This window comes from Diceros bicornis, chromosome 1, assembly GCF_020826845.1.
Source record: "Diceros bicornis minor isolate mBicDic1 chromosome 1, mDicBic1.mat.cur, whole genome shotgun sequence".
NCBI lineage: Eukaryota > Metazoa > Chordata > Mammalia > Perissodactyla > Rhinocerotidae > Diceros > Diceros bicornis.
Window position 1 is genome coordinate 90,756,910 of NC_080740.1, and position 24,321 is coordinate 90,781,230.

The following is a 24,321-nucleotide window of genomic DNA, read 5'->3' on the forward strand; positions in this document are numbered from 1 at the left end:
ACTTAAAGCTGATCTGGCTCACATCTCAGCTGCTCTACACAACAGATAGAATCTAAAACACAACTGAACCAGCCCCTTTCCCGACATGCTATGCTAAAGGCATGGCTGCACCAGTCCAGGCCACTAACAGGAGGGCATCAGTGCTAAGAATCTCAGACTGTTCTAATGCCAGCAATCACAGCTGCAGTTTACTCTCAAGGAGCTGATACAACCTTACCTCAGTGTCCTGGAGCTTTCACCCAAACTCTCCCTCAGGCTGTTGGCTCAGGTCCTTCAAGGAGGTAGGACAACTGTTTTATACCATATAGCCAGTTTGTGGAGAATTCTCTCTAGTTGTACAAGCTGAGTCAAGGACATGGCAGTGAGTCTCTCTGACCTCAGTGGTCCTCCACCCCCCAAGGTAAGCTAATGTGTTGAACCTGCTTCCCGGGTGCAGTCAGTCTCAGGAAGGACCAAGCTGCTGCTATTTAACCTGGAACCTCAGGCAAACCTTATTACCTACTACTCTGTACCCCCAGGACAGATTTCTCGAGTGGAAAAGTATGAACTTTGCAGACAGACTGTTGTGAGTTCAAATCTCAGTTCTCTCATTTTCAGTATGATCTCGGATTATTTACTTTGAGCCTAAATTTCCTCATTTATGAAATGAGAACAAAACCATACTTCACAGAGTTGTGAGGACAGAAGGAAATAAATTATGTAAAGTACCTGGCCTGGGCCTGGCACACAGTAGGTGCTCAATACCCGTTAGTTTCTTTCCTCTTCTGTCCTAGAAGAAATGACAGGGAAACTTACTAAGTGAGACTTGCCCAATCCAAAGTTATTACTTGAAGCACAGGACAGAAGACTAGACAGGTGACCTTCAAGGCCTCTTTGAACCCCCCAGTCCATATCCTCTGGCTCCGACTTCCTAATAAGAACCTTCGGTGTTTCAGGCCCCTTCTTTCTGCCTTAGTTTCCCTCTATCTATTCATGTCAGAATGGAGGCAGAAGCCACAAAGGGAGCTGGAGAGCTGAGAGCCTTGGGTAGGAAATAGAGTGGAGATGGCCTATGGGACTGCAGCATGTTCATACACCTAGAGTTTGAAGGATGAGGGTGGGAGCATGGGCACAGAACCAAAGGGTGCTAACACAGGGCCTTTCCTGGGACAAAAATATACCTCTTCTCAGTCCTTTTCTGCTCTGCACATCCTGCCACAAAGAACCATTAACCATTCCTTTCCCCAAATACATAAAGCACTCACATCTTCACTCATACTGTTCCCTCTACCTCTTCCTTTTTAGGCTCAGTTTGGGTGTTACATCCTCCTAAGTCCACAAGCATAATGAACTGTGCTTTGCTCTGGGATGCCCTAACACTTTCTTTTTTTTTTGGAGGAAGATTAGCCCTAAGCTAACATCTGTTGCCAATCCTCCTCTTTTTTGCTGAAGAAGATTGGCCCTAGGCTAACATCTGTGCCCATCTTCCTCTACTTTATACGGGATGCTGCCACAGCATGGCTTTGACAAGAGGTGCATAGGTCCCCGCCCAGGATCCGAACGTGCGAACCCGTACACCACTGGGCTGGCCCCGCCCTAACACTTTTTTACATATCTCTTGAATAGAGCTTAGCGTATGTATCCTAGTTATTGAAATCTGTCCTCTCCCAAAACACTGTGAGCTTTCCAGGGCGGGGTCTGTGTCCCATGATTCACTACATCCCCGTTGTTCAACAGAGGTGGCAACATGTAGTGGGCATGGGTAACATTTTGATACACAAAGATTAGCAGTTGGAAATTTTTGTTAATAGGGCAACAACTGAAGAACTGGAGAAAGTTTGTTTTTTGTTTTTCTAAAATTAAGGCTGTTTCTATTCCTGCTTATGGAAAAGCTCCCCCCTGGGAAGCCCCATTCTTTGAAAAGTATCCTAGGCCTCGGAAGGATCCCCACAACACCCTCAATTCAGGAGTTCCCAGACCCAGCCACACATCAGAATCACCTGGGGCAATTTAATACCAATGGATTCCTGGGTATCAGATCTAGAGACTGATTCTGTAGGTCTGCGATAGGGTCCAGCAAAGCATGGGGGATCTGATGATCAGTTAGGCTAGGGTGAGGGAGAGGTGAAATCAAGCAATCACAGCTGCCTCTCCCACTGAGAATTACTTCCTCCTATGCTATCAGACAATTTACTGAAGCACATCACACTTTCCTACTTAAAGCCTTTCATTGATTCTTCATTGCCTATAGGATAAAGCCCAAACCTCCTGATGTGGTTTTCAAGAACCCTGCTAACCTCTCAATCTGACCTCTCGCCACTTATGAGTTGGACAGTACTTGCCTCTGGGTCTTTGTCTATGTTGCTTACTTGTTTAGACACCTTCTTCCACCTTCTCCTCTGGAGGAACTTCTATTCGACCATGAAGCCTCAACTCCGAGAAGCCTTCTCTGAGCTATCATATCTGTGTATCCTCAGCACTAAGCATCTATGATAATCATAGCTACCATTTGTGCTAACTGCTTGACATGCACTACTTGCTGTCCTAACGTGAGCCTGGCCTCACTGTCATTTTATGCATGAGAAAACAAACTGAGAGGCTGAAACACTTCCAAAGGCTGTGTACTAGGATCTAGGATGTGGCCGAGAGGAAGCAATGCTCTTCTAGCCTTATTGCAATTACTATATACATGTTCTCTAGACCACATGCCCCTTGTGGGCAGAGACCATGTCTGATTCACTTCTGCATTCCCAGCTAGCCCAGGGCCTGGCACAGTCAGGTGTCCTTTACTGTTTGCAGAATGAATGAATGCCAGGTCAGGCGACAGAAGACTGGGCATGGTGTGTGTGCAATGGGCTGAAATGAATGAATGACTGCCAGCCTGGCCCAGCAGTGGGAATAGGTAAGAACAAAATGGTAGATATCTAACTTATTTCTTTTACTATAATTTAGTTTAACAGTCATTTATTGAGCACATAAGGACCATGCACAATAAATAACCCATAAATGAATTAAAACATAGCTCATGCTCTTAAAAGTTCTAGGTTCACTAGGTAAAGGTGTTAGAATCTTAACAGTTCATTGATATCAGATACTAAGCTTACAGCTCTGGGACATTTTAAGGAAATTAAAAATTTAAAAATCTTAGAGGGTAAGTCTTCATCTTAAAAGGCCTTTTGGGATTTCTACATAGTGAATCTCTACTGGCTTACAAAGAACCAGAGGTGGCAGGGATCCTCCTTCAGTTCATCATTTCCTCCTACTTGCAATGAAAGTGGCCAGGCTGGGCAGGCAGTGATTTTAAGGGGGAGGGCCCTGGGTACAGGGACTATCTCATTCATCTGTGTGCCCTGAATAAAGGCCCTGGCACAGAAGCCATAATGCTTGCTTGAGTGGATTAAACATCATGAGACAGTTTTAATAAAGATACTGACTGATCATCTGCTCCAGTCCCTTGAGGGAGCGTGTTTAACTCTGAGCAGTGGGAGAACCAGGTCTCCAGAGTCCCTTTAAACTAGGATGGGCAAAGTCTCAGGAGATGCTGTAGAGAGACCAGAGATGCGAAGAGCAGGCTGAGCTCAACCCCCAACAACTGCTGGTTTACCATCTAGCAAGTCTCCTGGGGGTTTACTGAGTGTGCACCTAGATTACAAGCTGAGTGGTCTAAGAGAGACCTAACAACAGCCAGCAGAGCTGGCAGGTGAGGACACAGGCTTTGGATGGCCATCTGGCCCAGCTCCTGCCACACACCACCTCTGACTCCTACTCTCGAATAAGGAACCTCAACGTATTAGGTGCTACATGGGTTGCTACACATTCTCTTGTAAAGTTGCCGATAAGGCTTAGAGAGGGGAAAAAACATGTCTAGAGTCCCAAAGCTAGAAGGAGACTGCGCTTGGAATTCACCCCAAGTCTAACGCTAAACACTATTTCTCACTGCCTCCTTCAACAGCTTTGTAAGTTTTTTTCCTTCGCTAATAAGGCAGTACCTGTTTTAGTCTTTTTGTGAAGTAAAAAAGGATCTGGGTTCTTAGTGAACAGATCAATGTAATTTAGTGGCCTGAAACAATTGGAAGTAAGGACTTTTGGGATCGTGACTAACCTCAAGGTCCTGTCTTTAAATATATACAGATTATGCAAATGAGCAAGGGGGACTACATGGAACCAGAGTGGCCTATGAATCTTAACTCAGAGAAAGCAATGTTCTTCTAGCCTTACTGCAATTACTACATACATGTTCTCAGACAATGAGCCACTGTGGGCAGGGACCATGTCTGATTCACTTCTGCATTCCCAGCTAGCCCAGGGCCTGGCACAGTCAGGTGTCGTTCATATGCTAACGGGGCAAACACTATTCAGAGACTGCAGATTACTGCTTCTTGGAAATGTGGGCCCAGCAACACCAGATTTTTAGTTTAAAGAGATGGCACAAATCCAGTTTTGTGGGAAACCTTTTGATTTTTAAAATATTGGCTCAAATGAAAACAAAAACAGAAACAAAACAATGTGTGACTTGAGACATTAGAACCTGTCTGTGGACTGGAAGTGGTCCTATTTGCTGCCTTTGGCTTCACTTCGGCATGCAACTCTGAGTGTATACCATGCCACTCTGTGTACATAAGACAGGGTTACAAGTGGTGATGGGAACCAGAGATCCTCACCAAAGGCACACCTGTGGGCAGAGCAATGACTGACCCCAACCCTTTCAGTGGGTGCTTCTCACCAGGGTACAAAAGCCTGCTTCTGGCATCCAGAACCCTCCCTCCCCAGCAAAAAAGTGGGGCACAATCAGAATAGAGCTTGTCAATTTTCTTTTCCTCTTTGTGGCTATAGTAAAAAAAAAAAAAATGCCTTGTTAAATCCCCCACACAAGAGTGTCCTTAATTTTTTTGGCCCTGAGACCTATAGTGGGAGTTATTTGGGCAAATGTTTAGTTGCTCCGAGTCTCTGTTTCTTCATCTGAAAAATGGAGTAATAGTATTTATATCCTTCAGTTCATTCATTAACATTTGTTAATCACCAGGCATAGGGGGCTACAGTGGTGACTGACATGGTTCCTGCTCTCTCAGAGTTTATGTAGCAAAAACAGACCAATAACTACACCAATACTTAACTCATCACATTTGTGGTAAATGCTGAGGAGAACACAGGGCTGGTGGGAAGATTAGAAATAAGGTATCTAAAGTGCCTGGCATGAATAAATGAAGGAAATGGCAGGTCAAGCAATGGAGAAGATAAGAACATGGTAGGAGCCCACCATGTTAATGAAACTCATAGCTCTTAGGAAAGTTGTGTCCTAAATAAAAACTAAATGGTTAAGCCATCATCCAAGCTTTCTGGCAATGAAATCTACAGGCTGGCTAAGTGGCAGAGGACCCTGAAGTACCATATGGTCTGAATGGGAAGGAGAGAAGACAACAGCTCCCTGGCTTTCCCTTTTGGGATAACAGCATCTCTGTGGGGGGGGGGGGGGCAGAGAAAGGAAAGAGAAGGCTGGAGGGGGAAGCAGCTTCAGGGTAGAAGTTAGACCAGGCAGGGGTGGGGTCCAACTTGGAGTATTGCATCCTTTGGACTTAGCCCAGGGTAGGAGGTGGGGGTGAAGGTAGGGCTTCTGACACTCAATAAGTGGTGATATTTTCATTAATTAAAAATCTTATTGTGATCTGAGACACAAAGAAGACCAGCATCAAAACTGGGTTACGATTAGCACAGGTTCTCAACAGATTCATTTTCTCTCTCATTCACCTAGTTATTTCTACTCTGTGTCAGCAAGGCCCAGGGCTAGGCATGGAGAACCAGTGATAGATGATATAGTCTGTGCCTCTGTGGCACTCACAGTCCAGTGTGGGGAACAGACACATCAACAGAATGTCTCATCACAGAATGGGGAGTGCTACCAGAGGGGAGCACAGGGCACTGTGGGCACAGAGGGGGTACCTCAGGCAACTAGGGAGGTCAGGGTAGGCTTTCTGGGAATGGTACCCCAAACAGCATCCCCACTCACATGCATAATTCCAGAGATTCTACTAGAAGGCTGTCAAGAGCCATGCCTTCTGGCTGCACCAGCCTCCCAGAGTCCCCTGCTGCCCGATGCAGTGTCTGCAGAGCCAAACGCATCTTCTGCCACGCCTCATCCTCATCCGGCGCTGCATCCGACCCTCCAAGACTCCTGCAGGAGCCTGCCTTTCTTGGCAGGCTCAGCCAAAAGACCAACTCAAAACTCTTTTGTCAGAGCAAGCTTAGGGCGAGCCACCCAGCCCCAGGTACCACAACCCACCCAGAGCAACTGTGGCTCATGCCACCCCGGCCTCTCAGTGGACACTGGCAGGGTACCTCTCATTATCTCCTTTGCTCAAAAGAAAGTGACTTTCTTCCAGGTGGCAAGTTGAAAGTTTTGGAAATTCTCCTACTGCTCACTACCTGCAGGATTTGCCACACCCAAGGATCTGAGGATGGGGTGGGCCGCCTTGTGGATCAGGGTTATAGAGGGGAGAAAGGGCAGGCTTTGCTGGGTTTCCACCTCAGGGCAGGGCCCCACCAAACAGTCTTCTAGGTAGCCTGCCTGTCTGCTCCAACTGCTCTGCTGGGCAGGGAGAGCAGGGAGGCCCCAGGAGACACACGCTGGGGGCACAGCTGCTGAGGGGGCAGTGGCCGCCGGCAGTGAGGGGAAGGGGTGGAGCCGCTCCCGGCGCGGGGGAGGGAAGAGGCTGTAGCCTTTCAGGCTCCAGCGCCCCGAGATGGCCTGTGGGTGAGGTGGGGAGCAGGTGGGCCCAGGGGAAGGGAAAGGGCAGAGAGCTGAGCTGTGGCCTCAGGATCAGAGTCCGGCCCCGGGGTGGGTGCTCGACCAGGACGTTTGGCTTCTGCTCCAGCCCGGAGGCGGCGGGAGAAGACGGCAGGCAGCCGGGTCTCAGGAGGACAGGACGGGCCGAGCCTCGGCTCTAGAGAGAGAGATCCAGCCTCCACTCCTGCCTCGAGGGAGAAAGCCTCAGCCCAGCCTTGTGGGGAAGGCTCCGGCCGCAGCCCGGGGAGGATGGTTCACCCCAAGCCCTCCCGATCCCGCTCTGCGAAGGTGAAAGCGCCCGAGCAGCCGGACTCGCCTCGCTTGCTCCTACCTGCCGGCCGGCCGCCAGCTTCGGCTCGTCCTCCTTCCTGGGGCCGTCGCGGTCGGTCTCCGCTGGCGCCTCCGGGGGCCCCGCACTCGCTCCCGCTTCCAGGCTCGGCGGCGGCGGGGGCTCGGGCGCCTGGGGCTTCTGCGGCCCCGCGGCCCGCGCCCGCTCGCGCCTGCCCGCGCCGCCGCTCGGCCTGCTCCGCCTCCGTGTCATGCTGCTGCTCGCGCCGCTCCCTGGCTTCACTCGCGCCGCCGCCGCCGCTCCCCTCACAGGACAACAGCCAATATGGCGGCGCCCGGCTCCCCCTCTGCCGCTGCCAGCAGGTCAGAGGGCACGCGGAGTTCGCGCCGCCGCATTAGCCGCCGAGGCTGCCTGCGCCATTTTGAATCAGGTCACTACCCGGAGTTCAGCGGGAGAAAGAAGCTGACGGGGGACGTCGTCCCCATCCCGGGACCAGAGGGTTGCGACCTGCTCGAGGAGATGGTGTACGCTGTGGTAACCGTGCCGCACGGCCCTGGGCGCTTAATAGCTGCCTGTTAAATGAATGAGTGAGTTAATTTCCATCTTGCTACAGTACTTTCACACTCATCACCTGACTCCTCGCACCCTACGCGGCGAGGCAGGTACGATCGTTCCCATTTTGCAGTGGAGAAAATCGAGGCTACGGAAGGCGAAATGATTGCTCAACATCATGCAGCCGGAACTCATGGGTTCTTTGATGGCCTGAGCTGAAAGAGACGAATGAATCATCTAGGTCTTTATTTTGCAACGTATGGTCCACTGAGAGTCCAGCGTTTGGTGCTTGGGACAGCGGGACTCAGACCCGGCTTCTTCTCCCTCAGTCTGGTGGGGAAGGTGGACACTTAAATACACAATTACAACCAGTGTGATAAAGATGAGATGACTGGGGCACGTACTAGGTCAGTGTTTCCAAAAAAGTAGTATGTGCAGGAGAGGATTTTGAGTGGTATGCAAAGGAACATTAAAAAATCTAATAATTATGTATTTAATTGTGAAAAATGGGATGTCCCCCCGCCTCTTCTTTTTTGAATAGATTAGACATGCAGATGGTACAAATTTCTAAAAGTTTTGAGGGCAGTCTGTCTCATGCCAGGGCCAGTGGTATTCTGAAAGCATGTGGCAGTTCTGTATAGAGTTGCTGTTGATGTCATTGACAGGGGCAGAATTCTGACATTGGCCTAACCCACCAAACAAGGGCTATTTTGAGAGGAAGGGCTAAATGAAAGGCCCTGGAGCTCTCCTTAATTGCCAAGAACATAAATGAAAAAATAATACTTCGTCTCATCACAGGGATTAGTGCCGCCATCAAAGATTTGAAAGATTTGTGGGGATTCCTGCTACATCAACATTACCTCTTCACTTTGGCCAGAATAGAAAGTGGTATTTTTTCCTGTTTATTTACTTTTGTTGTACTAAAATATGCATAACATAAAAATTACTATCTTAACCATTTTTAAGTATTCCGTGGTATTAAGTACATTCATATTGTTGTGCAGCTATCTCCACCATCCATCTCCATAACTCTTTTCATCTTGCACAATTGAAACTCTATACTCATTAGATAATAACTCCCCATTCTCCCCTCCCTCAGTCCCTGGCAACCACCATTCTACTTTTTTTTTTTTTTTTTTTTTTTTGCTGAGGAAGATTCACCCTGAGCTAACATCTGTTGCCAATCTTCCTCTTTTTCTTGCTTGAGGAAGATTAACCCTGAACTAACATCTGTGCCAATCTTCCTCTATTTTGTATGTGGGTCCCTGCCACAGCATGGCTGTGGAGTGGTATAGGTCCCCACCTGGTATCCGAACCTGGGCCTCTGAAGCCCTTGCCAAAGGAGCGGAGTGTGCCAAACTTTAACCACTATGCCTCTGGGCCGACCCCACCATTCTACTTTTTAAGAAATAATCTCCCGGGCCAGCCCGGTGGTGGCATAGTGGTTAAATTCGTGCACTCTGCCTCTGCGGCCAGGGGTTCGTGGGCATGGGTCCTGGGTGCAGACCTACATGCTGCTCATCAAGCCATGCTGTGGTGGCATCCCACATACAAAATAGAGGAAGATTGGCACAGATGTTAGCTCAGGGCCAGTCTTTCTCACCAAAAAATTAATAAAAAATAAAAACAAACAAAAAAATCTCCACCTTTTCCCCACACCTTAGCCTCTGGTAACCACTGTTCTACTCTCTATTACTATGAGTTTGGCTTTTTTTTTTATTAAATACTCCACATACAACTGAAATCATGCGATATTTGTCTTTTTGTGACTGGCTTATTTCACTTCACAAAATGTCCTCCAGTTTCATCCATGTTGTTGCAAATGGCAAGATTTCCTTTGCTGAAAAATATTCCTTTATATATCTATTTTATATATATATTCACAGTCATGCGTTGTTTAAGGATGGGGATACGTTCTGAGAAATGCGTCGTTAGGCAGTTTTGTCATTGTGTAAACATCATAGAATGTACTTACACAAACCTACGAGGTACAGCCTACTGCATACCTAGGCTATATGATACTAATCTTATGGGACCACAGTTGTACATGCAGTCTGTCTTTGACTGAAATGTCATTATGTGGCACATGACTGTATATATATACTTTATATATATATGTTCCTATATGTTTTTATATATATATACTTTATATATACATATATATATATATACACACACACACCACATTTTCTTTATCCCTTTTTACATTGACGGAGAAGATGGATGGTCTTAAAGAATGACAGAGCATTATGATAAACTTATTCTGGTAGGGACCCCAGTCGCAGGCACTTTTTCAGAGTGGTCATGCGTGGAGCAGATTGGCGCAGTTGTTGGCCTCTAATAGACAACTATAGGTCTAGTCAATGCTTTTTCTTCTATGCCCAACCTCAGGAATAGTTTGTGTTCCTCTGGCAGTGGCAGCAGTAACCTTTACCGTCTTGCTTTAGGGGTATGTCACTCTCTGGACACATTTAGTTTACAGGAATTTTTGACAAAATCGCCATTCCAGTGGATATCAGGCTAATCTACTGTGACACTGATGACATCATCCTGATGACCTTGAGAAAGGGAAGTAGCAGATACCCTAGATGACTTGGTAAGCATGATGTGTGTGCCAGAGGGCAGATGATAAATTCTACAAGTTATACAGGGGCCTGTCTACTCAGTGAACTTTCTAGGGGTCTAGCATGTGTTGAGATATTCCTACAAAATGAAGGACTAGCTGCTGTACATCACACTCTCTACCACTAAAAAAGAGGTACAGTACTTGGTGAGCTTCTTTAGACTTGGGTGGTAAAATATACCATATTTAGGTACATTATTTTTACCTATTACTGGGTCACTTGAAAGCTGTCAACTTTTGGGGGGACCATACAAGGAGAGAAGGTTTTCTTTTTTTTTTTTTTTTTTATTGATATTTTAATGGTTTCTAACATTGTGAAATTTTGGGTTGTACATTTTTGTTTGTCCATCACCCCATATATGACTCCCTTCACCCCTTGTGCCCACCCGCCACCCCCACTTCCCGGGTAACCACAGTCCAGTTTTCTCTGTCCATGTGTTGGTTTATATTCCACATATGAGTGAGATCATACAGTGTTTGTCTTTCTCTTTCTGGCTTATTTCACTTAACATAATACGCTCCAGGCCCATCCATGTTGTTGCAAATGGGACGATTTTGTCTTTTTTTATGGCTGAGTAGTATTCCATTGTATATATATACCACATTTTCTTAATCCAATCGTCAGTCGAGGGACACTTAGGTTGCTTCCACTTCTTGGCTATGGTGAATAATGCTGCAATGAACATAGGGGTGCATAAGCCTCTTTGGATTGTTGATTTCAGGTGCGTTGGATAGATTCCCAGTAGTGGGATGGCTGGATCATAGGGCATCTCTATTTTTAATTCTTTGAGGAATCTCCATACCGTTTTCCATAGAGGCTGCACCAATTTGCATTCCCACCAGCTGTGTATGAGGGTTCCTGTTTCTCCACATCCTCTCCAACATTTGTTGTTTTTTGTCTTGGTGATTATAGCCATTCTAACGGGCGTGAGGTGGTATCTTAGTGTTGTTTTGATTTGCATTTCCCTGATGATTAGTGATGTTGAGCATCTTTTCATGTGCCTATTGGCCATCTGTATATCTTCCTTGGAGAAGTGTCTGTTCATTTCCTCTGCCCATTTTTTGATCGGGTTGTTTGTTTTTTTGTTGTTCAATTGTGTGAGTTCTTTATATATTATGGAGATCAACCCCTTGTCAGATGTATGTTTTGCAAATATTCTCTCCCAGCTGGTTGGTTGTTTGTTCATCTTGATTCTGGTTTCATTTGTCTTATAAAAGCTCTTTAGTCTGATAAAGTCCCACTTGTTTATTTTTTCTTTAGTTTCCCTAGTCTGGGTAGGCATGTCATCCGAAAAGATTCCTTTAAACCCAATGTCAAATAGTGTGTTGCCTATATTTTCTTCTATGAGTTTTATAGTTTCAGGTCTCACCTTCAGGTCTTTGATCCATTTTGAGTTAATTTTTGTGAATGGCGATAGCACATGGTCCACTTTCATTCTTTTGCATGTGGCTGTCCAGTTTTCCCAACACCATTTATTGAAGAGACTTTCCTTTCTCCATTGCATGTCCTTAGCACCTTTGTCAAAAATTAGCTGTCCGTATATGTGTGGTTTTATTTCTGGGCTTTCAATTCTGTTCCATTGATCTGTGTGTCTGTTTTTGTACCAGTACCATGCTGTTTTGATTACTATTGCTTTGTAGTATGTTTTGAAGTCAGGAATTGTGATGCCTCCTGCTTTGTTCTTTTTCTTTAGGATTTCTTTAGCTATTCGGGGTCTTTTGTTGCCCCATATAAATTTTAGTATTCTTTTTTCTATTTCTGTGAAGAATGTCATTGGGATTCTGATTGGGATTGCATTGAATCTGTAGATTGCTTTAGGTAATATAGACATTTTAACTATGTTTATTCTTCCAATCCACGTGCATGGGATATCTTTCCATTTCTTTATGTCATCGTAGATTTCCCTCAATAATGTCTTGTAGTTCTCATTGTATAGGTCCTTCACCTCCTTGGTAAGATTTATTCCTAGGTATTTTATTCTTTTTGATGCAATTGTAAATGGTATTATCTTTTTGAGCTCTCTTTCTGTTAGTTCATTATTAGCATATAGAAATGCAACTGATTTTTGTAGATTGATTTTGTACCCTGCAACTTTGCTGTAGTTGTTGATTGTTTCTAACAGTTTTCCAACAGATTCTTTAGGGTTTTCTATATATACAATCATGTCATCTGCAAATAGTGAGAGTTTCACTTCTTCGTTACCTATTTGGATTCCTTTTATTCCTTTTTCTTGCCTAATTGCTCTGGCCAAAACCTCCAGTACTATGTTGAACAGGAGTGGTGAGAGTGGGCAGCCCTGCCTCGTTCCTGTTCTCAGAGGAATGGCTTTCAGTCTTTCCCCGTTGAGTATGATGTTAGCTGTGGGTTTGTCATATATGGCCTTTATTATGTTGAGGTACTTTCCTTCTATTCCCATTTTATTGAGAGTTTTTATCATAAATGGATGTTGTATCTTGTCAAATGCCTTCTCTGCGTCTATTGAGACGATCATGTGGTTTTTATTCTTTGTTTTGTTGATGTGATGTATCACGTTGATTGATTTGCGGATGTTGAACCATCCCTGCGTCTCTGGTATAAATCCCACTTGATCATGGTGTATGATCTTTTTGATATATTGTTGTATTCGGTTTGCCAATATTTTGTTGAGGATTTTTGCATCAATGTTCATCAGCGATATTGGCCTGTAATTTTCTTTCTTTGTATTGTCTTTGTCTGGTTTTGGTATCAGGGTGATGTTGGCCTCATAGAATGATTCAGGAAGTGTTCCATCTTCCTCTATTTTTTGGAATAGTTTGAGGAGGATGGGTATTAAATCTTCTTTGAATGTTTGGTAAAATTCACTGGAGAAGCCATCTGGTCCTGGACTTTTATTTTTTGGGAGGTTTTTGATTACTATTTCAATCTCTTTACTTGTGATTGGTCTATTCAGATTCTCCATTTCTTCTTGGTTCAATTTTGGGAGGTTGTATAAGTCTAAGAATTTATCCATTTCTTCTAGATTGTCCAATTTGTTGGCATATAATTTCTCATAGTATTCTCTTATAATCCTCTGTATTTCCATGGTATCCGTTGTAATTTCTCCTCTTTCATTTCTAATTTTATTTACTTGAGGCTTTTCTCTTTTTTTCTTAGTTAGCCTGGCTAAGGGTTTGTCTATTTTGTTTATCTGAGAGAAGGTTTTCTTAATGGATCAGGCTGCAGAGTCAGTAGTTCTGCCTTTGGCTTTTAAACTCAGGCACTGGATTTTGGAGTATGCCCTCCTTCAGCAAATGGTTATTCTCCTTTTGAGAAACAGCTCCTGGTTTGCTCCAGGGGTCTGGTGAAATTGAATTCCTGACCATGGCATACCAAGTGACCATGTGACCTGAGCTACCCTGTTATCTGATCTACCCAGCCATAAAATCAGGGGTGGCCAGCAGCACTCCATCTTCAAGAAGAAATGACGTATATGCCTGGGTCCAGCAAGCCCTAAAGGCACAAGTAGGTTGCCTGAGCAAGTTGTTTACATTCCTCTCCTGCTACCAATGTTGATGTTCATGGTCTCTTAGAGAGTTGTTTATGATGAATTGACTGAGGAAGAAAAATCTAAAGCCCAGTTTGCACACAGCTCCGCACTGTCTGCTGGCTTCAGCCAGAAGTGGATTGCTCGGATGTTCCAGTCTTCCTCCTGAGGGACCTAGAAGAGGGAAGTGCGCCCAGCAGTCCTGAAGGAAAGACACACCGATTCCTGGGCATTGGATCATGGGCTAGTCTGTTGGTCAGAGACTTGGAAGGAAACAGACTGAAGGCTTAGTGACAAGAAGTGTTGAGGAAGACAAATATGCATAAGCTGTTCAGGATGGGTCCGGAGCATAAGGTTGTTTGTGTCCCAGATGAGCATTCACCAAAAGGGCCTCACTACAGAAGAACCTCTTAAAAGGCTGGTGAATGGCTGGCCTGGTGGCACAATGGTTAAGTGCGCGCGCTCCGCTTCGGCAGCCTGGGGTTCGCAGGTTCGGATCCTGGGTGCACACCAATGCACCACTTGTCAAGCCATGCTGTGGTGGTGTCCCATATAAAGTAGAGGAAGATGGGCACAGATGTTAGCTCAGGGCGAATCTTCCTCAGCAAAAAAAAAAAAAAAAAAGAGGAGGATTGGCATGGATGTTAGCTCAGAGCTGATCTTCCTCACACACACACAAAAAATGCCTGGTGAGCAGGTGGCTCCTTCAGTGGCTATCAGTCCGTCTCCTTCTGCAGCCATTTCAGGACTCCCTCAGTGGGTTTGTGAGAACACTGGCCCAGTGATGTGGACTGCTTACTCCCATAGCTGGCCTCTCTACTGTCAAGGCTGAGCCCGATACTGCGAGCCTCAGGGAAGCAGCCTGAGCCCTCTGGTGGAGCTTTACTTTGAAGGGGCCAGCCAGCTATCTTCTGGCAGGGAGGTTACATTGGACTATGTATTAGTCAGGGTTGGCTTACTGCTGTAACAAACAATCCCAACATGTCAGGGGTTTAATCCCATAATAGTTTAGTTCTTGTTCATGTCACAGTCTAGTGCCAGTCGAAGGGGACTTTGCTTCAGGCAATCATTCAGGGATCCAGTCCCCCTCTATCTTGTGGCTCTGCTCTCATCTAAGTTCTCTCCATTGAGGGTTGCGTGGGATGTTTTTATGAGCAATACACAGAAATGACTACACATCATTTTCACTCCCATTCTGTTGGCGAGATTTCAGACACATGGCTCCACCTGACTGTAATCCTTCCCTCCCACTCCTTCTCCTCGCCCCAGGCAACCACTGATCTGCTTTCTTTGTCTACAAATATTTTGCATTTTCATACAGTATGTACTCTGTTTTGCCTGACTTCTCTCTCTCAGCATAATTATTTTGTGATTCATCTGTGTTGTCCGTAGCTCCTTCCTTCTTATTGCTGAGTGGTATTCCATTGTATGAAAGGGCCACAGTTTGTTTATCCAGTCAATGTTCGTGAGCAGTCACGATAGACATTTCTCATACATTAAATTAGCATTTTTGCTGCTCTGAGAACTGGAAGGAAATATTTTTAAAGCAAGTATATAATGTACTGAAATTACATCTTTTGCAACTTTAAATTTATATATTTTTTTACATGCTAACTTAAAAATGTGTGAGAGGGCCATCCCCAGTAGCCTAGTGGTTAAGTTCAGTACACTCCACTTCAGTGGCCCACGTTCCATTCCCCGGGCGCACACCCACACCACTTGTCTGTCAGTAGCCATGCTGTGGTGGCGGCTCACATACAACAAAAAAAAGGAGGAAGATTGGCAACAGATGTTAGCTCAGGGTGAATCTTCCTCAGGAAAAAAAAGAGAAATTGTGAGAGCAGGGCTGGCTTCATGGACATGCAACCTGTGCAGCCACTCAGGGCCCCACATTCAGAAGGGCTCTGAGCTTGCCTTAATGCCCTGCTGTGGCCTTCTTGAAATTCTTAATAATGTTTGAGCAAGGGGCCCACGTTTTGTTTTGTTTTTTTTTGTGAGGAAGATCAGCCCTGTGCTAACATCTGCCAGTCCTCCTCTTTTTTTGCTGAGGAAGACTGGCCCTGGGCTAACATCCGTGCCCATCTTCCTCCACTTTATATGGGACACCGCCACAGCATGGCTTGCCAAGCGGTGCATCGGTGTGTCCCCGGGATCCGAACCAGCAAAAACCAGGCCGCTGCGGTGGAGCACGCGCACTTAACTGCTTGCACCACCAGGCCAGCCCCAGAGGCCCATGTTTTCATTTTGCACTGGGCACTACAATTTATGTAGCTAGTCCTGTGTGAGAGGGTGTTTAGTTTTTTAAACTGCTTTTAGGGGGCATGCAATCAAAAATTTGAAAGCCACTGGCCTCCACCCTCCACCTTGTGTAAGGGCCTAGGCTTGGAACACAAATCTAGGATGGTTTGCCATTTCCCCTACTTTCCATCTTGTGATTTACTGTCTACTCCTACCCCAAGGCAGTGGGCACAGAACTAATTGCTTGAGTGCAGAGGAGGGAAGGGGAAATTATAAGGGCAATGCAAACTAGATGACCATCTTCGCATAGCTGCCCGTCTGCACAGGTGATGTTGGGCACCCATGGGCCTCATGTGGGGGTGTGCTTCAGCCGGCCCTGAGACAGTTCCTGACCCCCACCCAACTCACCACCCTCATCCAGGGCCAGCTTCTCGGAAGAATTGGTTCCACTAGAAGAAAGCAGAGCAGGGCCCCTTCCTCTCCTTGAGTCCTGAAGTTGGGCCTTAGCCTAACTAAAGAATTTCTTAGAACTTTTTGAGGAAGGCAACCAATTCTCCTCCTGTCTCCCTCAATCCTCCTCCCTCTAAACTTGAGAATGGGCTTGCACCTTTGGGCAGGAGGGCCTGGGGCAGACCCTCCCCACCTGCCCAGATTGGGAGAAGGGGTTTAGAGAAGAGGAGATAAGGTTGGGGAGAAGGAGGAGAGAGAGGGTCCAGTGTGAAAGATCTTGAGTCCCAGGGTGAGAACTGGCCCTTCCGTGAGGTGCTGGAGCCTGGGCACAGGGAGGTCCAGGGGAGGCTCTGCGGCCAGGCAAGTCCTGCTGGACTTTGCCGGGACCTCTTCCAGGCCCTATGGGCCTAATTGTTACAGTGACTGTTGTACGGTAGTCTGAATGGTGCAATGTTAGCAGATACTTTTTCTAGGAAGTAAATAGAAAATTGCCAGTAAAGTAGAGTGCTTTATTAGAGTAACTGGTAATTGCTCCTAATCATTAATTAACTGGGCAAGAACCATAGAACCTATGTTACAGGGTCAGAAGAGAAGATGATTAGGGAAGGAATGAAAACTTTGCAGACAGTGTTGGAGAACCTGAATTTGCCTGGGGTGTTTGGGAAATATATCCCTCAAAGGGAGGAGAGACTTTGTCTTCCTCACTACCCAATCATCCATCTGACCTCCAAGTCTTGTCGATTCTGCCTCCAAAATATTTACTCCAGCGAGGAGGAATCTCTGTTCATAAATTCACCTGTGCAAGAAATATAATTAAAGTTTTCTGTAACTTAATTTCTATTTTGAGCTCCCATTCTGCAGGATTGGCAGACACTTAATCTCAGCTAACTGAGGGTTTTACCCCTGCCCTGGGATTATATTTAAGGCCCTGAGCCTCACCTAGTATTCGAGTGTGAATGTGTGCGTGTGTGTGTTAGGGGACCTAGTTCTCAGTGTTATCCATCCACACAGGCATTCATGGAGGTGTCATTGGTCCCCACAAGTTGCTGCTGAGCCCTGGCTATTCTCATGCATGTGTCTGCTTGAAACCACAGCTCCCCTCCTGCCTCATGCATCCTTGCTGGTGGGAATCTTGCTGAGGTTATCTAAGGTCCTTTTGCAGGGATGAGCCTCAGAGCCATGTCCATGTGGGGTTTTCTGCTTCCCAGGGCAACATTCTCCTCTGCTCTTGGATTCTTTGCTCCTTCATCAGGCCCCTCTTTGTGCTCCCATCACTTCCCTCCATCCTCCTCTTCTTCGCTTCCTTCCATTTCATCAGACCCTGGAAGCCCTTGTTTTGGGGCCTCTGGAGAACCCCCAATAGATGGCACTGTCTTCTCAACTAGGGTTCTAAACATACTGGAAAATGAAGCAAAGGAGAGACAGGTGCAGGCTGGAATATTTCCTTATTACTGACAAAGGCCAGGATGGAGCATTTGCTCAGGGTGGGCAACTGAACCCCTGAGCTAGGCAGACTCCCCCTCCCCCAGTCATGGCAGTGCTCCACTAGGTAGGCCTCCCTTGCAGAGCCCCTGGAGGGGCAGTGGATGTGGCAGATCCTAAGAGGAAGAGGGCAGAGCTGAGCAGAGCATGCACTGCATTCTTCCCAGATATGCTGGTCAGATGAGTTATTCTCTGGCCTGGATGCAGAAGTATCCTGCCAGCGGAGCTCCTTCACCTGGGCCAATTGCCCTATCCTTTCCTCTTGCTCATGAAGTTTCTTGAAACCTTTCAGCTCTATCTGAGCTACCTTTTCCCTAAGTCCTCTTTGAAACCAAATCTAGAAATACTTTAAAAATCTTTTGTAAATAAAACTTTAAAAATAGATCAATGTAGACAGAATTCTATAATGAATTCCCTTGCAGCCATCACCCAGCTTCCACTGTTATCAACTCGTGGCCCATCTTGATTCATCTCTAACCTCTACCCTCCCAATTCCTGTATTATTTACAAGTCCAGTGCTTCATACCAGAAAGACTCTTGTTTCTGTTTTCTGCCCTGTCACATCCCACCCCTGAGAGGCAATGAGCACAGAATGAACTAGCTGTTTCAAAGGAACTGGGGGTGAATTACTAGAAAAAAGAAAAACAAAGGGTAACATTATAAAAACATTATCCTACCAAAGTACTTAGGCTGTTTCCATTTTCCTTGCCACTGTTGGAGTTTAGGACTCATCATTTGTCTCTGGCAACAACCTCGTAATTAGTCTCCTTGTTTCTTCTCTCCCTTTGGATTACTGGTGTTTCTTCAGGTGACCACTTGCATCAGAATCACTTGGAAAACTTGTTAAAATGCGGATCCCTGGGCTTCTTTCAGCCGCGCTGAATCAGACTCTTCAAGTGTGGGTTCCCGGTGTTTTTTTACAAGCAGCGCAGAGGATTCTGATGCACACTGATGTTGAGAACTGCTGTTCCAATCCAGCCTCCGTGCTGTCCCCAGATTGCCTTCAAATACCAAGTCTGACCATGTCATCCCCACTTAGGACAGCCCAGGAGGCCCCCTGCCTACAGGATAAGCTCCCAGTCACCAGGCCTGGTATTTAGGGCCCTTCGTGAGCTGGCCTTTGCCCGCAGCAGCCTCTTTCCCAGCACTCTCTCCCTTGAACTCTGGGTTTCAGCCTCATCTTACTACTTTGATGTGCTCAACACTGTTTGCATTCTCTCCCTTACCCCTTCTGGGTCTGATGAACTTGTACTGATCATTCAAGGGCCAGTCCAAGGGTCTCATCTTCTCTGAAATCATCTGTGACTCACTCCACTGTATATTGTAGTGGAAAAGTTTGGGGGTCAGATAGACTTAGGTTTCAATTTGAGCTCTGCCACTTACTAGCTACATGACCTTAGGAAAGTCGTTGATTTCTCTGGGTCTCAGTCTCATTATCTAGAGAATGGGGATAAAAGCACTGTCTTGTGGGACTGTGAGATGTAAACAGAGACCTGAGCACTGTGGGGAGGCAAAATTTTACCTCTATCCTCTTAGGATCTCCAGCTGGGCCTGAGAACTAAATTAACCTAGGACAGATTACTAGGAGAAAAACATAGATTTTTAGATGTACAGGGGAGCCCCCACAGGAAAATGAAGACCCAGAGAAGTGTCCAGGCCTGAGTATTTATATACTAGGTTGAACAAAGAGAGGCAATTGTGGAAAGTAACTAAAATATATGGGGAGACTAAAGATAAAAGCTATTTTAACAAGGTCTGTTTGTACAGATTTCTCTTGGCCTTGACTCCCCTGGGGTCTCCAGTGATAAGAATCTTTCTTCCTGCTGTGGAGACAGCATCTTTCACATGGGAGTTTTATCTCCTTCTTTCAGGAAGAAAAGGGGAGGTCAGAGTGCCCTTCTTGTACCAGCTGTTTTTAAAGTGCCTTTGGCTCAATAATTCTTATGTTGAAGAGGCATATTTTGGGGAGGCATATTCTGCCACGCTTCAGCACTGTGCCTGACACGTACAGTAGGATGTTTGTAAACTAGAGCTCCCTGACAAGGCCCTGGCCAAGGGAGGGTTAGAGGCCAGGGCATGTTGAAATACTCTGATAACTAATGCAGTCTGCCCTATCAACAGTCAGCTAATAAAATGATTTATCATGGAAACAACAAGGAGGTCATCACAACAATGAGGCCATCGCTGCTCCTTTGGCCAATAATAGCTCCATTGCAGGGTACTCTGACTCCAGGTTTGTCGCCTCCGGCCCCCTGTCACTCACTGCCCTAGATGGCTTTTCTAATAGGTATGATAATATTGTAACCCAGAGTTTCAGTAATTTTGCATTCCAAAATGACATTCCATGTCTGTGCCTTTGACTTACACCCTTTCCCAGTTTCCCACTGAAATAATCAAACTGAAGTAATAGGAAAAACTCTTCTACATCAGTGGAAATTAGGAAGGGTCTGACTCGTACTCCTGAGAATGTATAGTTGTGGCAAGAAATCATTCAAATTAGGGCAGAGTATGGATGGGGAGTCTGCTGGTGACACCCACTGCCATGCTCCCTAGTCCCATTGATTTCTCTTGGCTTAAAGTGGGGCCAGGAGACAAGAGCTGTAGTAGTCTGCAAGAGACATGAACTCTAGTGAGCTTGGAGCCCACACCCAGGGACCTGAGTCTGTGGGGAATGGGGATCCTGCACTGCTCCCAGCCAGAATGCCGTGACAGGGAGGTCTCAAAGACGGTGAGAAGGTGGCTTCTCAAAGAGTAGTTAACCTAGGGGGGCTGGCCCCGTGGCGCAGTGGTTAAGTGCACACGCTCCGCTGCTGGTGACCCGGATTTGGATCCCGGGCGCGCACTGACGCACCGCTTGTCAGGCCATGCTGTGGCAGCGTCCCACGTAAAGTGGAGGAAGATCTGCACGGATGTTAGCTCAGGGCCAGTCTTCCTCAGCAAAAAGAGGAGGATTGGCATGGATGTTAGCTCAGGGCTGATCTTCCTCACACAAAATAAATAAATAAATAAATAAAAATTTGCATACAGTAGTATTCACTTTTCTTGGTGTACAATTCTATGAGTCTTAACACGTGCAAAAGATATTCTTCTCCTGGCAGAGTGTCTGTTTTGTCCAGGTTGCTTTTTTCTCTGTTTAAATGTTAGACATTTTTCTCAGATGTCTGGCAATTCCTGGCTCCCTGCTCATCATTAAGAATGGGGACTAAGAGACTAAGTGGGGACTTTGAAAACATGGTGGACCTTTTCAACTGGGAGCTTCCCAGGGGGGATAAGGTGGGCCATTTGTTGGGGGTCAGATTCCCCAGCGAAGAGCCCTCCAATCTCCTACCTAGAGGGAGGGGTGTGGCTGCCACATCCTGGGCCCAGGCAGGGTTGGGGAAGTAGGGGGACATCTTTGCATTTAGTATGCATACAGTTACTTACCCTCCTGTTTTTGGTATGCAAACGTGTCTTATTCCCTTAAATATATCTTTATTACTTATTAGCTTAAAAGGGTATCTATTTACTCTTCTGCTGAGAAATATAAGAAAATCAGCATATATATGCTGTCTTCCACCACTTCTGCCTCTCCTTTTCTGACTTTACTGAAGACACTTTCTTTGATTATTTCTAAATTTATTTTCTGGAACCATAATTGCTATGGTTGTTTTTGCCTCAATTATACATTTAAATACACTCAATACTCACCACTGACTTTGTTGTTGTTGTTGCTAGTTTTTCTGTTCATCTTTGATTGGCTAAAAGTCTTCTAGGACAGTGCTTCTCTAACTTTTATGTTTGTGAGATTCACGTGGGCATCTTGTCAAGCTGCTGATTCTGGTTCAGTCGGTCTGAGATGGGGCCTGAAAGTCTGCATGTGAAACTAGGGGCCAACTTGCTTTGACTATACTCAGTTGTCTGTTTGCAAACATAGTTAGATAATGCATTACTAAAGCTCACCCTATAGATAAGATCTCTGATGCTTGGGTCACCATGGTAACAGGTGGGGGGCTTAGGTTGTTTTTCAGGAACTAAGAGTCTACTCCTTGTCAGGCTGGTTAAGACCACCGACTCATCAACTGGGCCTGCACAAATGCCCAATAGGTGACCCTTTGACATCAGGGCGCCAAAAACTCCACCCTCAGATCATGCTAACACCACCATTTTATGAACATGCATCCTATGAAGAGCCGTAAAGCTTGACTACACTTGCACAGATTTTCAATTACCTCACTTTTCCTTACTTTCAATCATCTATCTCTACACTTCAGACCTCCCTGCCTCTTTATCCTGAAGGGGAGGAAGACTATCCTCTACTCACTCTGGGTCCTTTCTGGCTAGACTACAAATTAAATTGACATGAGACCGAATAGCAAGAGAAAAACAAAGCTTTATAACATGTATACATGGGAGAGACGAGGGAAACTGAGTTTCTCGACAAAATGGTGGAGGCTGTCTTCTTAAATAGATTCAGGTAAAGACAAAGGAGGATGTTGGGGGTGGGGGAGTCAGTTATGGGAGATTACCAGAAAAGCACAGCAAGGTTATCATGCAGCCTCGCCTTCCACATTGATAAGTTTCTAGAGATGAGGTCATCCCCCACTCTTCCCAGTACGGAGAGGGAGATACCTTTACAAATGGAGATTTCTCTTACAAATGTAAATGTTTGGTAAACAGAACTTTGATAAGAATGGGTTTAGCAAGGACCCTCCCACTCTGTCTATTAGTTAGTTGGGGGAGAGGTCAAAGTGTCTTTCAGAAAATAATCAAGGTAAAGAGACATATTTTGAGGTGGCCAATTCTGATCTCCCACAATCCCATAAATATCCCTAATCTCCATTTTCAGGGAGGCAGATTTCAGAGTTACTGTGTCCCCTTGCTTGGCTGGCTTGTAAATAAACCCTTTCTCTGCTGCAAACTTATCTTGGTAATTGGGATACTGTGTGGCAGGCAAAATGAGCCTGATTTGGTAACAATTTGGTGAGCCAGCCAGGAAGAAAATCCAGATGGACCTTTTGCCTATGGTTCATCGGCCCCTTGCCAGTATCAAGAGCCTATATATGAGTCTGAGCAGCTGCCAGGACCACTTGTCCCAGGGACCCTTCCCAGGATTTTCCCCAGCTCAGTGCCACCAATCTCCAGTGCATAATTTCATATTTTTGCAATAGAGAAATGGTTTATGGGTTTGGAAGATATCTTTTTGGTGAGTAAATTCAGTATAAGTGACCAGATTCTTATTTCTTCTTCCTTCTGGTTTGATTTTCAAAAAGGAAGCCCTGGTTTGGCCTTTGTTGTGAGGCTCCTGGTTTCAGGGATGCCTGATATTAAGGAAGAATTAGGGAATCTCTGCTTGCAAAAATTCTCTTCATTTTGTTTGTTTTTTTGAGATCTGTTTCTAGCTGCAGCATAAATATCATAAATACTTTTGACCAGCTGTGTCTAAATTTTAAAGCAGTGGGAAATGGTAATTCAATCCCCACATGTAGCCCATTGGGTTACATTCTCCAAAATTGGGTGACTTTCAGCTATAAGTCCACAAAAGGGAAAATCTTTAATCTTTAAAGAGTTAAGCGCACCACCTTCTGGCATGATTGTTCAAAACCTAAAGTTTCTGGAAGCTGTTAATATTTACAAAGAACAGCAAGATCTTACTAACCTTGTTTTGTGTCCTGAGGGCTTGGCTTTGTAATCATCAGGTTAAGGGTCCCAAAATATGGTCAGACAAAAATGGGGTTGCACCCCATTTTGTGATCAGAAATGGTCGGACAGAAATGTGGGTTGCACTCTATTTGCAGCTGAGTCCTACCAAAAGGCCATCAGCCTCAGGGGAATTACACTGGCCATTAGAAGGAACATTCCAATTAGATAAGATCATTTAAGAAGTGCACTTAAAAGCAAAAACTTCAAATTTCCAAAATAACTTTATTGAAAGATTTGTTGCAAAAGAGAAAAATTAAGTTATAAAAGGTACTCAAAAGACTAATAGTAATAGAAAAAGCTTAAGACAAAATTTGGATTTGTAACTAGTGAGCTTTGTGTTGCTGTACCTGATTCATGGCAGTAATTTTAAAACAATAGCTGTGGAGTCTCTGTGTGTGTATGTCTATGTTATTTATGTCTGATGTTTTTACCTCCAGATGACATAATTTCTAAAAGAGCTCTATTCAATTGGCTTAAAGTAAGTGCTTATATAAATGTAATGGAAACTAATCCAAGTGTTTTTCAAGCTAAATAATCTTTGGGAAATGAAAGCTTATTTAAGTTTGTTGGTTTGATAGAAAGAGGACTGCGAGTTATCAACATTGGACATGATGTGGACATGCAGCCTTTATTCTGCCTGGTTTAATGGTCAAATGAGTTCGTGTTATCTCTGTTACAAAACTTGTTAGCAAGAAGAATAACTTAGATGATAGCTAATTTTGCCTAATGTCTCATGAAATTCTGT

The 24,321-nt window shown here is 45.3% G+C and overlaps 2 protein-coding genes across 16 annotated transcripts in view; one reads left to right on the forward strand and one right to left on the reverse strand.

Moving 5' to 3' along the window:
* The window catches only part of FAM193B (family with sequence similarity 193 member B), a 32,460-nt gene extending 24,869 nt beyond the window's left edge, over nt 1–7,591 (reverse strand). For 3 of the 15 annotated variants that reach the window (XM_058547165.1, XM_058547155.1, XM_058547088.1), the window contains exons 1-2: nt 709–769; nt 218–342 (exon numbers count right to left, since the gene is read on the reverse strand). Coding sequence is in view for 12 of the 15 variants with exons in the window: in XM_058547077.1 (XP_058403060.1) it covers nt 7,092–7,301 (210 nt within the window). In the remaining 3 variants the exon portion in view is untranslated. Of the gene's footprint in view, nt 1–217; nt 343–708; nt 770–5,983 lie in introns of those variants that run through there. The other 12 variants (XM_058547184.1, XM_058547116.1, XM_058547175.1 and 9 more) reach the window with 7 other exon arrangements.
* The window catches only part of HNRNPAB (heterogeneous nuclear ribonucleoprotein A/B), a 314,463-nt gene that overhangs the window by 53,239 nt on the left and 236,903 nt on the right, over nt 1–24,321 (forward strand). The gene's annotated exons all lie outside the window — the stretch shown is intronic.